Source organism: Amblyomma mixtum, chromosome 5 (assembly GCF_055824585.1).
Source record: "Amblyomma mixtum isolate Tamu chromosome 5, ASM5582458v1, whole genome shotgun sequence".
NCBI lineage: Eukaryota > Metazoa > Arthropoda > Arachnida > Ixodida > Ixodidae > Amblyomma > Amblyomma mixtum.
The window spans coordinates 2,794,553-2,808,874 of record NC_143016.1 but is presented as its reverse complement, the minus strand read 5'-3'; the positions used below and the strand labels follow the sequence as shown (position 1 = coordinate 2,808,874).

Below are 14,322 nucleotides of genomic sequence, written 5' to 3'. Positions count from 1 at the left end.
TACTAGTCTATAAAATTTGTGTATAGAAAGTCAAGAAACTTTATAGACAAAAGTCTATGGACAGTCTATAGACTGTTTGAAGAACGTTTCGAAAGCGAGGAGAGCGAAATAGATCAAAAGCTGCAGGTCAAGCCTTCCACAGAATCTATGCTGCAAGGACGCTTAAACCGTGCATTGTTTTGACCTGCGTGCTCAAGCTTGAAATCCATGTGGCTCGTGTGGTTGCAGCAAAACCGTGACCGAAAAAATGGGCACTCCCGTCTTTTTTTTCTTCTTTTCTCGCTACACAGCAGTACGTACATTTAAGCGATACCGCGTTTTTAGCACTATGACGCTCCAGATCGGGGTAGAGAAAGACAAGCATCGACGACTAGAAATCCAACAAAGATAGAATTTTCACGCAGGAACGTGGTTCGACATGCACCAATCCTGCCATCAGTATGTGTGCCCGTTTGAGAGACGTGCGGAGGGTAGCAAACTCGCAAGGAAGACACATTAGCTCACAGAGGCAGAAAGGGACGCTCTACTACGCGACGACTTTTCTTGTCAATGAAGAGAGCTGCAGGGATGGGGGACGCCTTTAACTGTATTACTCCGCCAAATACGTTGGTCGCAGGGCGCTGCGCCTGACCGCCTCGCGCGGTTACTTCGCTCCGTCGCTGCTCTAGCGGGCGCCGTCAGTAGAAGCTTCGTTGCAACAGAACGTGCTTCGAAAATCTGTTGTAATAAATCACTGTTTTTGGCGTGAGTCTCTAACGAACGTCTTCAGTCATATTAGAAATATTACCTAAATAACAAGTACAGTCGAACCTCGTTATAACGAAATGATTGATATAACGAAGGAATGACGATTCCTCCTGGAAGCTCGGTTAACACGGGCTATAACGAAGCTACGACTATAACGAAGTAATCGCCGAGCCCCTTCAACTTCGTTATACCAAGATTCAACTCTGTTACCAATATAGCATGTTCAAATAGAAAACAATTCATTAGAAGAGGACTGCAGTCCGCTGCGTAGGAAGACATGGCGCGTTAGAGCTCTGCAGCTTTTGCTCCATTGCCAAGAAAAGTTGCCACCGAATTTAGTTTTTATATACTACAGCACTGTCCACTTCACAACCGCAGGTGGGGCGCTTACCTCGAGCGTGACGTCGTTCAAGCCAACGCTGTCGCTCAACGAGGCAAGTACGCTCTCGAAGGTCTTGATGCAACCCAGGAAGGATATGGACAGGGCCACGATGTTGCCCAGCACGCGTATGGCTTGGCGGCAGCCCACCACGCACGCCTCCAGCATGGACGACTCAGTGCTGCGGACACCGGCGTAGGAGAAGAAAAGTTTACCAGGAGCCCAGACATTCTTTGCTATGTCATCGTTTGGTTCTACCTCCTGAACTGCTCCTACATAGTTCCTCTTCTTTGCCGGCGCGCTGGGTCCTTTGTTTCTATACGGTGGAAGACCGCATCTCAATTTCTCGGCTCCGCACGAGACGCGCACAAAGAGGTGGGAGAGATACGTCGGTGTACTCTGTGCAGCGGGATCATTCCAGCTGTGCAGCTGGAACGAAACTTCCAATGTAATTAGCCAGTTTTCGTAGAGGAAGAGTGCCGTCAAAATATCTGTGAAGGGGAGCACGAGAGCGCGTGTCGCTCTGGACAGCAAGCGCAGTCCGCCTTTTTCGCAAGATGTAGCGCCCTCTGGGGAGTCGGCCAAAACTAGTTGAAGACAAACGCATGTGACAGAAGCGCGTATACTACGCAGGCCTGCGAAGTGTCAAGTGTATGTTTGGCAGCTTCCCATATCTATCGCTTGCGCCGGTCGCTAACATGAACTGCGCGTGCGCAGCAGGACTGGCGGTTTGTTTTCAACCAGTGGAGCTGGAGCAGTAGAGGTACGCGTGAGCAGAGCGGCCAAGTGAAAAAGGTTGATTATAGTGGCGTCCATACAGCCGCTTTCGAAGAGCGAAACGACCGCCTCACGCGTGGTCTTCTCCATCGACACTAGAGTGAGATCGTACGATTGTGCAAGCCCCAAGGAGCGTGAAAAACTGTTCCTTAAGCACTCTGCTCCTTTGTTGTCGAGCTATCCTTTGACAGGAGCGCTCACCTGCACGTTGCGCTTTCCTGCGGCCCGCGAATACTGAAAGCGGTGGCGTCAAGCAGTGGCGCGCAAGTGACCTTACCTTTACTCACTGGAAGAAAAAAGACCACACACTGCAAGAAAGCTCGCTTAATATTCCTCCTCCACGCTGCTCAATTCCCTGAATTTACATCGTAGCGCGCTATCGACTACCGATGCAGCACAAGACGCACGAAAATTGCACTTCTATAGTGTGCCTTGACCCCCAGTAAGAATGTCACTGAGTTAAACAGCGGGGAATTCGCGTCAAATGCCTAATGAAGAGGATGTAATATATCCCACTATTTGTTTGAATCAGTGAGTGGAACGGTTCCCGAGCTCTTTAATAACGCTTTGTGTTGAGCTTCTTGGTCTAATTTGGCTATCAGGGATCCATGAAGCGTCATAGCTACACGGTTCTATTCTAATCCAGTTAACAACATTTCGGTAATCGTATTTGGTGTCGTCTACTGCTTTGAAATGGCACTACTTAAGCAGCATCAGTGCGATTTGATGAAAGTGCCGGCGTGTGTCTGTGCGTGACCACCGAGTGAAGCTCTGGCACATGCATTGTGCCGAGCTGAAAGCTACCCTTTGAAGAGAAGTGAGAGAGAAAATCTGCATCGACGGAGGTGGAGAAATGGATACAGGGACGCCCCCAAGCGAGCAGCGAGTGCGGAGACAGGGAAAGCGGCGCAAAAACCGAGCGCGAGTCGTCGGTTGATCGAACGCTATGCACCAAGTAGAAATGTGTATAACACAACCAATGTAAAAACATTAAAATATCATTAACGAGTCATAACGCCAGCTAAAGTAAAGAAAAATGTAAATGCAGTAAATTTGAAGCATCAAAATCGTTAGCGAGCCGTAGAAGCAGGTCAAACTAAAGCGAAATCAATTGGCGCAAGTTTCAGGCAGTGGCTTGCGACAACAGGAAAAAAAAAACATCAAATGGAAAGCATCAGCCTAAAAGCGCATTCTGCTTACTTAATTCATCGCATCAGCCCATCTGAGCGTCAGTTCATTTTTGTTCTCTTTTGCTGACACGGTGCGGGCATTACTGCGGTACTAACAGATTCAGAGTCCTGCCCACATTGCGGACGTTGTTCAATAACAGGAGAGGGAAAATGCATCCGTCAAGGGAGAAAAACAAAGGCCGACTGGAAGGAAAGGCCGGGCACATGCCAATAAGGGGAACAGTACCAGGCGAGCATGTCGAGGCTGATGTACGGGAGGGGCTCCTGAGACTCTGGGTAGAACAACTTGGAGCAGAGCAGGGACGAAGGCACGCTCATCAGGCAGGCGGTGAGCAGGTAGTCGGCGCTGAGCTACGCACCACAGCGGTTGGGAAAAAGAAAAAGCAGACAAATACAGATGGCGACCAGGGGCTGCAAACTGGCATTACATGCAAAAGTTTAATAGTTTCGTTCCAACTTTCGCAGCAAATAATCGGAGTAAATGGTCTTTTTCAATGATTGAGACTGCGCAAGTAGTATGCAACCTCAAGCTGTCACATTTCCAATTAGCGTGAAAGATTTTTAATAGCATTATGTATTTCCTGCTAATGTTGAAGTAACATTATACGCACTTAACTTACTCGGTCTTAAACGTTACCACTTGGCGCGTTTCTTGTGTTAAAATGTTTACGTAACGTTCCCAGCCAAATAGAGACATGACACACAAAGATAACACCTATAAGTATATATCATGTGTGCTGTCATTCTTAATACTCAACATTTATCTTTAAAAAAACATCTGCGGAAAAAGGGCATGGACGAGACAGTGAGTGCGACAAGCGCAGTTTGCAAAAAATTCTGTGCGTGCTCCTCCAATGTTTCGTCTATGTCTTTTTCACGCAGTTTTTTCCTTAACGATGAAAGACCAACTCGGCAAACAACGTGTTACCTTGAACTCAAGATTCAGAATGCAACAACGAACTATAATGAAGCGGTGAACATTAGTGAGAAGTTAGTATAGCGGTCAAAAATGTTCTACACAGTTACAGGTCGACATTAGGAACCTGATCCAGGCGCAGACTTATTCCTGCCACTGTTCTCTCGGCCATGGCGCACGTTTACTTCACAGTTAAATCTCAACGTTTCTGCTGTCCATAGAGTGCACACACAGCCGCAAGGAAGGGAAAACTTTATTTTCACAAATGGTTTTTCCTGCCACACAGCCGCAAAATTATATCGCAAGATTTTACTTATTCGCACTTCATTGCTAACACTCATAAGGACACATTTTATGATGGTATAGAAACGTGAGACAAAGTTACCAGCTCGAATCATGTGAACTATTCGTGCATTAGTTGTACTGTATAGTATGTACTCCAGTGCGCTATTGTTGCCCCTAACACTGCATGTTCCTTGCAGAATATCGCGAAAAGCTCTGTGGTCTCAAAATTGGCGGGTCTGGTCCTCCAAAATTATTTCAGAAATTTTGGAAAATTCGGAAACTTACAAATTCCATAGTAAATCTTTACGTAAGATTTGGCAAACATTGTTCGAACGTAGGCGCGCGCGAAAGGAAAGTGAAGAAGCTCGTTCGAGCGAATCAAAAAATAAGATTACTGCAAAGTTTTGCAGCTGCCTTGGTTATAACTGTTGGCTAATTGTCAGCCTCACTACTTGAGGCTTGGGGGGACAAGGCTGCGCGCGTCAGAGTTCCCATTCCCACTCAATACTGCATTTGCCAGCATGAAAACGGCTTTCCTCTTTACCGCAGTAAAAGCTACTTTTGTTACAGGAGCATTTTTGATTGGAAAACGTTTATTGTCAGCACTGAGCCCCAGTGGGCATTATACTAGGTGGCTTCGAGCCCATGGCTCTTGGCGACCTTGTGAGCCCACTCAGTGGCCCGGACTTGCGTCAACGGGTCCGAGCTGGCCAGTATAGCCTCCCACCGCTCTAGAGAAGGGACTGGTAGTAGGTCCGCCGGTGGCGGCGCCTTTTTGCAGCTCCATAAAATGTGGTCGTATCCGGCTATCTCGCCGCATTGTTTGCAAGTAGCGTTGTATTGTGTTGGATACATGTGTGCTAGTCTCGACGGGCTAAAGAAGGCTCGCGTCTGGAGCCGACGCCACGTTACCTCCTGGCTTTTGTCGAGCTTTTTGTCTGGTGGCGGATAGATCCTCCTTTCCAGTTTAAACTGATTGGTGTATTCGTGAAATGATATGAATGCATCTCTCGTGAAATTTGGGGACTCAACCCGGCTCACTGCTCGGCTGACATAACCTCGAGCGATACTGTGAGCCAACTCGTTTCCCCTGTTCCCCGAGTGTGCCGGCACCCATATTAGTTCCAACTTTTTCGGAGTTCTTGAAGCGAGGAATTGTGCGGCATCAATATCCATTAAAGCGGCTAAACTGAACGCGCAGGACGAAGCTGACGGTAAATGTACTGCGTCCTTCGTACAAAACTCGGCTGGTTGTACCGTCTGCTTTTATGTCTGCAGCCGGAGCCCTAACAGCCGATGGTCTTTAAACTGAGGGATTGCTCACCCCGAAGCCGACCAATGTGGCCAGCAGGTTTCCGTTGATGGTGGAGAACCCGCTGGTGAGGACACTGTGGAGCTCCGCTTTAGTCATCACCGGGAGGTACGGGCTCAACAGCTGCGATGACTGCGTCTGCGCGCGAAAGAATTAGCGTCGCCACGCCAACGCCGACGACATACTGCAGCTACGTTTCAAACCTGTAGGTACAACTCGTGTCACTGCAAGCTACGTAGGCAGTCGTGGCTTGATGCTGTCGTTCTTACCTGGGGCATCGATTGGACCAAATCAGCGCACGGATATTGCTTCATTTATCTATTCTCATTTTTTTTTAGTTGTTATTCTGTTAATAAGGGCCAACCCGCCCAGTTCGCTATGTTGCTGAAGGGCACCAATAACCAGCTCGTTTGCAGCGCGCCTGAGCCAATGAACGCGTTGTTTTTCTCAGTCTACAAAACGCTCACCATCCATCTATTAGACCAGTCACGTAATTCAGTGGCGTTATTCGCTGGAGAAAAAAATACTTCGGAACTGCTGAAAAACAAAGAAAACGCCTATTATTTTCTCGTCGTAACCGCAACACACTTGTGCCCAGAATTGCACTTGCCCGGACTTAACTCTTTTTCTCGCAGCTTTCTGAAAACTTCTTTTAAGGCTGCAGAACCCCCCTACAGCTACGGAGGAATCCCTTACTGTTTCTGATCTCTTCAGACATGGTGATTCAAGTCGGGCCATGTTTAGTGAAAAACACAGCAGCTGCGTCCAAAATCTGAACAACCGATTAAGTCATGCAGCGTCATCATATAAACCACATGAATCTGTTATGCATTCTGCTTAATGGCTATTCGTGTACGCCCATGGGCGCCAACTGGACTCCGTCCAACCGCGTTCGAATGTCGCGCACTGACCATGCCGATGAACACGTTGGCCCCGGCGCAGGCGGATTCGCAGATGGTCGAGCCCACAAAGAGGCTGATGATTCCGCCCACCCGGAAGACAACTGCTTGCATCAGTCGCGTGTAGTAAAGCAGATTCACCATGGACCCGACCAGGAGGATCACCGGGAACACCTGCGGCCACAGACAGTGGCTGGTGAAATGCTGCACTCCAAAACTCCTCCGGGCAAGTAAGATACGTTAGATACTATACCGGTTTACCATTACAAATACTGGCACGTAAAACGGGGGCGGCAGTGTCAAAGCTGAGGTATTTTACCCGCCTCTGGACCGCACTTCAATATATCGGTACAAAACTTGCCAAACGTAACCCTGCTGCCTTTACCTCTTTTGAGTCTATTGAGAGATGCGATCAGTCAGGCGAGGATAGCGATGGGACAGGTTCGGGTCAAGCAAGTTATCTCCCCATTTCTCGAGCGGTGGCGACAACAGCCCCCGTTCAGCCGTAGGCCTGCTTTATCGCAGGGATGACAGCTGAGTTGCTTTCGGCAAACACAGCTCATGGAATACAGTGATATCCAAGGAGCGTAAAACCACAGTCGTTGGCGATGACGACAAATTTGTTCCACATATTTGATGAGGGTGCTATGCTGCATCTGAAAAGGTATAACTGCATTTCAGTGTAAACTTTATTCTTTTCAGTTCATTGTTCAGAAAGGACGTCAATGATGACAAACCCGTCGTGTCTAAACATTACAAGTTTGAGACGTATATTATTGGAGCACTTCGCGAAAACCTTAAAGCGGCTAGAAAGGTGAATAAATTCGTAGAATATCATAGTGATGAAATATTATAGGGCGTCCTTCGGTGGTTGCGTGTTTCGATCGTATTATGGCGCCATACACTAAGTGTAATTTATTGTACAGTTTTAAAGATTGCCATTTTCTCTGTTGTGGCTCACTGGATTCGGCGTTGCGCTGCAGACCCCAAGGTCGGAGGATAGAACACTTGTCGTCAGGGCCGTATTTAGATGTAGATAAAATGGGCGCCGGTGTTATGGGCGACGCCATCGCACGTTAAATAACGTCAAATAGGCGATATTAAACCAGAGCCGTCCACAACGCTCCCCATCATAGCCAATGTGCTCCTTCGGAAAGCAATACACTACTTACGGTACCGTCCCATTGCCATGATGCACTTATATATGATGCTTTTTTTTAGTGTAATGATGCCATGAATATTATCCATGATACAGTACAGCGATAAGCACCGAACCTCTTTTCCTTCCCTCGCTTTTTGAGCATTCGTGCACGGTATCTGTACACGTTTCCAGGAACTGTCTCTTATAAACTATTTTTACGCAGTCTGTAGACTGTCGATAGATTTCTGTCTATAAAGTCTGTAGACTCTCTATAGACAAATCCTAGAGAGCAGTCTGTAGGCAATACATGTGGTATGGGCAGTCTATAGACAATCTATAGATTTAAGGCCATACACTTTTAGTAGACTTCTGTCTATAGACAGTCTGTAGACTATGAATAGACAAAAATAAATATCTGTAGGAAGGCAATAGAGTCTATAAGAAGTCTATAGGCTGTCTACAGACCATTTTTATAAGGGGGCGCGTCAACATTGCCGCGAAGCGCACCCAACCAGTAAGGAAAGATCGGTTTGCCGCGGCCCGCTGCAAGTGGTGACCAGTGCCCCACTCACCTGGAAGGCGAACACGGGCTGCAGGCGGACGTACTCCACCACGGGCTCCTCGAAGTCAGAGTAGTTGAGCAGCGCCCCCATGTTGCGCCCCGTGGTGAGGTAGCCGAAGAGGTGCTCCGAGCCGTCGGCCGCGAAGCTGAAGAAGCGGGTCACGAGGCGGCCCACGCACGAGAGCACCGCCTTGCCGGACGTCCAGCGCAGAAAGAGGAACGCGATGGCGTACTGCGCCACCAGGCTGCGGGCCACCAGCACCCAGTCGATCTGCGGAGGGGCCCACAACCCTCGTCAACGCATAGCACCTCTCAGCAACAGACTGGGACAGGTTACGCGCTCAGTTTTAGGGCTTTTGCGGCTCTCGAAAATGGATAGGAGTGAACAAGAATAACCAGCCCGACAACATGTTCGACTTAGAATAACGTCTTCAGAATATCTTAGTGCAGCACGAGGCTCCAGGGTAGTCTCAACGTGAGGCAGTCCAGCCGGGTGGCCTGAGCCCCTAACAGGAAATTTGCACTCCCCCCCCTCACCCTCTGCCACTTCAGGCAAAATATGTGCCGGAATTGGGCGGTTTTTCGACGTTCGTTCATGCCTTTGTTATTGTTCTTTACTCTTGGATTCACTTTCTGAGGAATAGAGCCGACAGCAGATGACAGTAGCACTGTTTGGGAGACCGATGCATTACGAAAAGGACAGGACTAAGGTACACAAAAAATACTTGCACCTCTCACGCTCTAAGGGTGCCAGTGCGCATGGTGACAGCGCCACTGATCGATACGCCATATTGCCGATACGCCATAGTGTCGATACGCCATATTGCCATCCTCCGAATATCCTGGTTTCTTCGTCGCCCAGTTAGCCAGCACTAGGTACAGTCGTTGCCTGACGACACTCCTGGTCGCCCTCCCAGGGACCGAAGAACGTGAAATGTGTCAAAAATAGAGAGCAAGCACTTTATTTCGTAAAGCTTCACTTCGTTTTCATTTCATGTTGGTCCTCCGCCACCACTTGCTGCTCCCGATGGCGTATGACCAGGGTTGATGACGTTATGATGTACGTGGAAGAAACGCGCCCACGATGCCAATTACTAGTATAAACACTTGCCACTCTAGCGGACCGAAGCCGGCGCCAACGAATGACGGAGCACGACGATGCGTTTGACACGCCTGATGAGCTCTTCCGGCGTTTCTTGCATCTAGAGAAAGAAAGTGTACGCTGCCTGTGCGACGAACTGGCCGACGCAGTAGGGCGGTTAGCGGTAACCATGGTGTTAGAATATCTAACACCATGGCGCTAACTCCACGCCAGCGACTAAGGCTATGAGAGACGCCGTAGTGGAGGGCTCCGGAAATTTCGACCACCTGGGGTTCTTTAACGCGCACTGACATCGCACAGTACACGGGCCTCTAGAATTTCTCCTCCAAAGAAATTCAGCCGCCGCGGCTGAATTTCTGGCTGTGCGCTGACTGGCTGACTGGCTGTGCGCTTGTCATTGGTCGTTTGCTTCCTACTACCTGTTGCTTTCTTTCATGATTCGCTCCGAGGTCGAATCAAACTAACTGGAAATTAAACGTTACAATATGCGGCCTGATGCCAATAAATGATCGCTTTCTTGAGTAGAAGAGTTCATGACATTCCGCAGAGAGGAGCGTGATCTTTGGAGCGTAAATTTTGTTTGTACGCAGTTTCAGCGCATCGAGAAATGTGCTGACAGCATTGTCTTTGCCACGCACTACGGCGCAATGAGCTCGCGTACCGCGGCAGATAAAAATGTTGCCAGAGACAGGGAAGACCCACCCCTGCCGTCCTGAGCATGCGCACTGCAGCAAATGTGGAGCGAGAAAGAACAACAGCTTCCGCTGAACGTACCAGGTGCCAGTTATTAGACGAGGCGATGGCGATGACCAGCGTAACGAGAACGCCGCCGAGCGAGTTGAGTCTGAAAATGCTGCTCTGGGCGTCCAAAAAGACCAGTAGGAGCAGCGCCGCTACGATACAGCACGAGACGGACTTCAGCCTGGACAACAGGGCAGAGGCATCGAATGCGGATATCAGCCTAAAAAAGTATCTCAAGAGACGACACGTAGACCTTAAAGCGAAATACGGCTACTTTGGGCGACAAAAAGAAAAAAAAAAAAACACGGTGCCTTACGTACGGTTCAATTCGGCACTTTGCGCTTTTTTCAAAAGCTCGAACAGAAAACGGTGCGGAAGTTCTCATTACTGCATCGCAACGTCTCGAGCCCGAGCTGTAGTGTTGTTTTCCGTACGTGGAAGTTCTTGTCGCACTTTGTTTCTAGACGCACTATGTTACTATTTCTTTTCTTTAGGCACCCGAGTACAAACACACCAGCGCAGTCATTTCGCTCTGGTTTGTCAGCAGCCAAATGCAGCGGTACCTGCGGTGCCGTCATGCTTCCGAGTATCAAAGCACGCCATCGAACTTTTTTGCAGCCCTTCAACGCCTGTGACAACACACCTGTCGCTCTTGTTTACTCTTATACAGAAGCTCGCTTATCGTGATAAACAGTATATTTATAACGTATTAGAAACTGGATACAACGTGTCGTCTTTGGAAAAGTAGCTGAGATCGTACATTCCGATAAATACCTCGTGGCTGAGAAAACGTCAACAAGAGTCAGCTATGTATGAGTTGAAACCACCGTGTTGCTCACGAATGAGCACTATCGTCTTTTTTGTAGACAGGCAATAAACTTCATTACTTTATATAGTTTGAATAGTTCAGTGCGAGGGGCGGAGCCCTTCCTAACGCAACAGGTCAACCCCACCGGATGGTCAAGAGCTTATGTGCTTCGGCAACCCACAATCTGCAAACGATCAGGAGTCTTGAATGCGAAGCGTATACAGGGCGTTTCCTCTAAGACTGTTTGTAATTTTGAAAAGTACGCTGTTTAGTTAGAAGTTCTCTTTCTTCGGCTTAGCACTGCCATCAGTGGAGAACATCATAATACATCTAAGACGTGCCAGCTAGCAGGACGGTGTACTAATATAGAATTTTAAACTTTTTCATTGATTTCGTTAAGCTCCTTATTTACTGAACTCACCGGGCGAAACCGAAACCGCACGGCCGCAGAAAGGTCTAGCCAAGGCTATGATCATCGTGCGACACACAGCGGCGCTAGTGTCACATGCTCCTTCAGACCACTGTGAGCTAGAAACGGCTGGTGATGCGAGTGTAGTTGTCTGCAACCACCTGGGAGTCCGGAGTCTAAGGGGGCTTCATTGAAGCCACATGTGTCGTCAATAAACTCGTTTATTCTGCCGTCATAAATAATTTGGTACGTCATAAATAAGGAACGTCCTAAATAATTTGGCTGCAATTATTCTGAGCGTAAAAGAGCCAAAGAAAACAGTCGACCAAGCAAGATGTTTCGAACTGTGATCTTCCACGTTCAAACCGTGGGGCTAAATCCACAACGAGACCGCATAAATAATGCTAAAGGCTGCTATTGGCGCTATAATTATGTGCTTTCATGAAATCCCTGATTTTTGCCCTTGGGTGGTAGTGCTTAATTGGAAATTGTGGCGCTGTGCTCACACAGCAGGCGGGAGCAGGGGCTTGCCGTGTCTGCGTAGCCAGGCGTAGTGTAGGAGCGTGTGGAAGACTTCGAAAGCTGCCAGGGCCGCCGAACACGCGACCAGCAGCCACACTCCCGAGCACCAGTCGGCGGGCTCGTACCAGGCGCGGTACAGGCCACACACCAGCAGCACCTGAAGGCCCGGCGGAGACTTGGGTTTACGGGGAGGCACGCACAATTTCTTTGCTACCGGAATGCCTCTTCCGATCAGCCAATTGTTGCGCACAGTAGAAGTCTGACATCAGACATATTTCGCAGGAGAAGAGAGAGAATGGCTGCTCTTGAAGGTTGTGTCTTGTCCTGCGTTTTTATCCTTGGCGGTAATTTTGCCAACGGCGTAGGCCCTACCGAGTTTTTCTTTGTTGTGTGATTAATTACCCCTTTTATTTCAACCCTGAAGCTTTAGGTACTGTCGCGACGGAAAGAAACGCGAACAACGCGGCGCCTACGCACTCCGCTCTTCGAATTTCTTTTGTTCGCGCTTTTACCTGGGTGGTAAGAAAAAGACATTAGAGTAGTCTTAGAATGCATCACGGACGACTCTATAGCGTCTTTTTGCTACCACCGAAGGAAAAGCGTGATGAAAAGAAGTGCGAACAGCGGATATCTCTGTTACAGTTTCTTTCCATCCCCCCAGTACTTAAGACCGGGCCTTGTATACTGCAGGCACACTGTCATCTAAGCGCTGGATGAGCCAAATTTTGTGCATTTCATCATTAGGTACAATAAAACGAAAAGTGACATCGGAATATATTTTGAAACGTTTCTTTTTGTGTGTGTTCGCTGCCCCGCTAGTATATTGGGGGCCTCCAATGATGCCGACTCTAATATCAAAGGCAGGGTTCACGAGTGGGAAACCTAAGTTTAACCACGAATTATGCCCCCTGTTAAAGAGAAGTCTGCCCAACAAAGTGCGCGTCGTTATTTTTTTTTTTTAAACTGAGTACCATAAGAATGCCATTTGCACAACATATAAATCTACCTTCCAGCTGTACCTGTAGCAGTTCTCGCACATTCTACTGCTCTATTGATAAGTGCTTAATTAGCTGTATCTGTAGCTGCTCTCCGACATTGTGGTGCTCTATTGATTAGTGCTTAATTACTATAACAAGCTCAGCTTCTGTTTAGTTGTCAGGATAGTTCCAGCGGTAGGCAAACTTCTACTGTGATTGAGAAAGCTGCTACAAACTGGCACTAGTGCTTTTTTTTTTTTTTTTTTCAAGAACCTCGTGCAGCAAGTCACAAACCCTATGAACCGACCACCTCGTTATTTTCACGAGGCCGCACCTTGAGTCTGTGTTCGCGCGCAGCTCGTTCGGAAACACTGCTAATAGAGCACGCACGCGGCACGAATTTTTTTAATTCAGCTTTATTATCGGCGCCCATTCTTCTTAGCGTCCGAAAGACACCCCGAAAAAAAATTTGAAACATAAATCAAGAGTATCCTCACTGTCGGCGCCGAACCAGACGTGTGCTGCTGGCAATATTTACGTATTTGTGTTCATGGATCGTTTCTAAAAGACGTGCTGACAGGAAACATTACATGGCTCCGGACAACATTCCGCCGGCTTTAGCGGTATTCGTATACAACGCACCGGGTTCAACGTATATCTGCAGCAGCTACGTGGCCGTGTTTGCCACCTTCCTCCATTGCGCACCCCTGCCACATCAAAACGTTCCTAAATCATGGCGCCCGGTGAAAAGTTGTGTGCAGTGTTAGACCTCCCCTCAAACCTTATTCCCCTCGAGGTTATCGAAACGCGGGAAGTCTGGCTTGGGCCGCGATAAATTGCTTGTGTACCCCAACAAATTCTTTTCTTTTATAACCCCCTAAGCTCCAAGACGAAATTCACTTGCATACTTCGAAAGGCTTCTAAGAGGACCTGAGATCTGTTACGTCACCTCCTAAAGATAATTTGCAAAATTAGATGCGTATCGTTTGTAACGAACTATCCGTAGGTTTCTACCAATGCTGTTATGTCTTCGCCCTCACGCTGCTTCTATTTTCTCCTGACAAATATACTAGTTCTCCATGAGCAGTACTCCGAACCCATTGGCCGCTTCAGCCGCGTGCGTCGAACCTGGTAGGCCATCGCCGAAGCACCGACAAGTAGGGAGCGCCTGGTTGCCGGCTGCAGGCGGAACAGGTCGCCGGGGCCCGAGGGCGCTTTTCCCTCCGTCCGGAGAAGCTGTCGGGGATAGAGAGGTTCTGCTCAGTCAAGCCCAACTGCAGGCACACTTTTACGAGGTGCACTTTTGTTACGCACTACAACTCTCGGTTTAGTTTGTCGCTAAAATTACCGAAGAGACGGTAAAGCAGCGATTGGATAAGGATGTCGGGCATGTAAGAATGAACGTCAGGTTCTTTAAAGAATACACGAGACAAACAACGCTGAGAACTGCAATACTGGCATTTCTTTAGCACGAGCGCGGATATGCGCATTAGTAAGCTGGCGCGACGAAAAATGTTTAAGCTAAGGGCAAAATGTTGTAATAAGGGAGTAATTA

General features: G+C 48.3%; 1 protein-coding gene across 3 annotated transcripts in view; it reads right to left on the bottom strand.

The window, feature by feature from the left end:
• LOC149341140 (uncharacterized) overlaps positions 1-14,322 on the bottom strand; it is an 88,522-nt gene that overhangs the window by 15,917 nt on the left and 58,283 nt on the right. For 2 of the 3 annotated variants that reach the window (XM_089543022.1, XM_089543021.1), the window contains exons 2-8: positions 13,896-14,003; positions 10,085-10,232; positions 8,219-8,479; positions 6,518-6,679; positions 5,619-5,744; positions 3,320-3,444; positions 1,139-1,307 (exon numbers count right to left, since the gene is read on the bottom strand). In XM_089543022.1, coding sequence (XP_089399148.1) covers positions 1,139-1,307; positions 3,320-3,444; positions 5,619-5,744; positions 6,518-6,679; positions 8,219-8,479; positions 10,085-10,232; positions 13,896-14,003 — 1,099 coding nt within the window. Of the gene's footprint in view, positions 1-1,138; positions 1,308-3,319; positions 3,445-5,618; positions 5,745-6,517; positions 6,680-8,218; positions 8,480-10,084; positions 10,233-11,774; positions 11,948-13,895; positions 14,004-14,322 lie in introns of all 3 variants that reach the window. The other variant, XM_089543020.1, reaches the window with a different exon arrangement.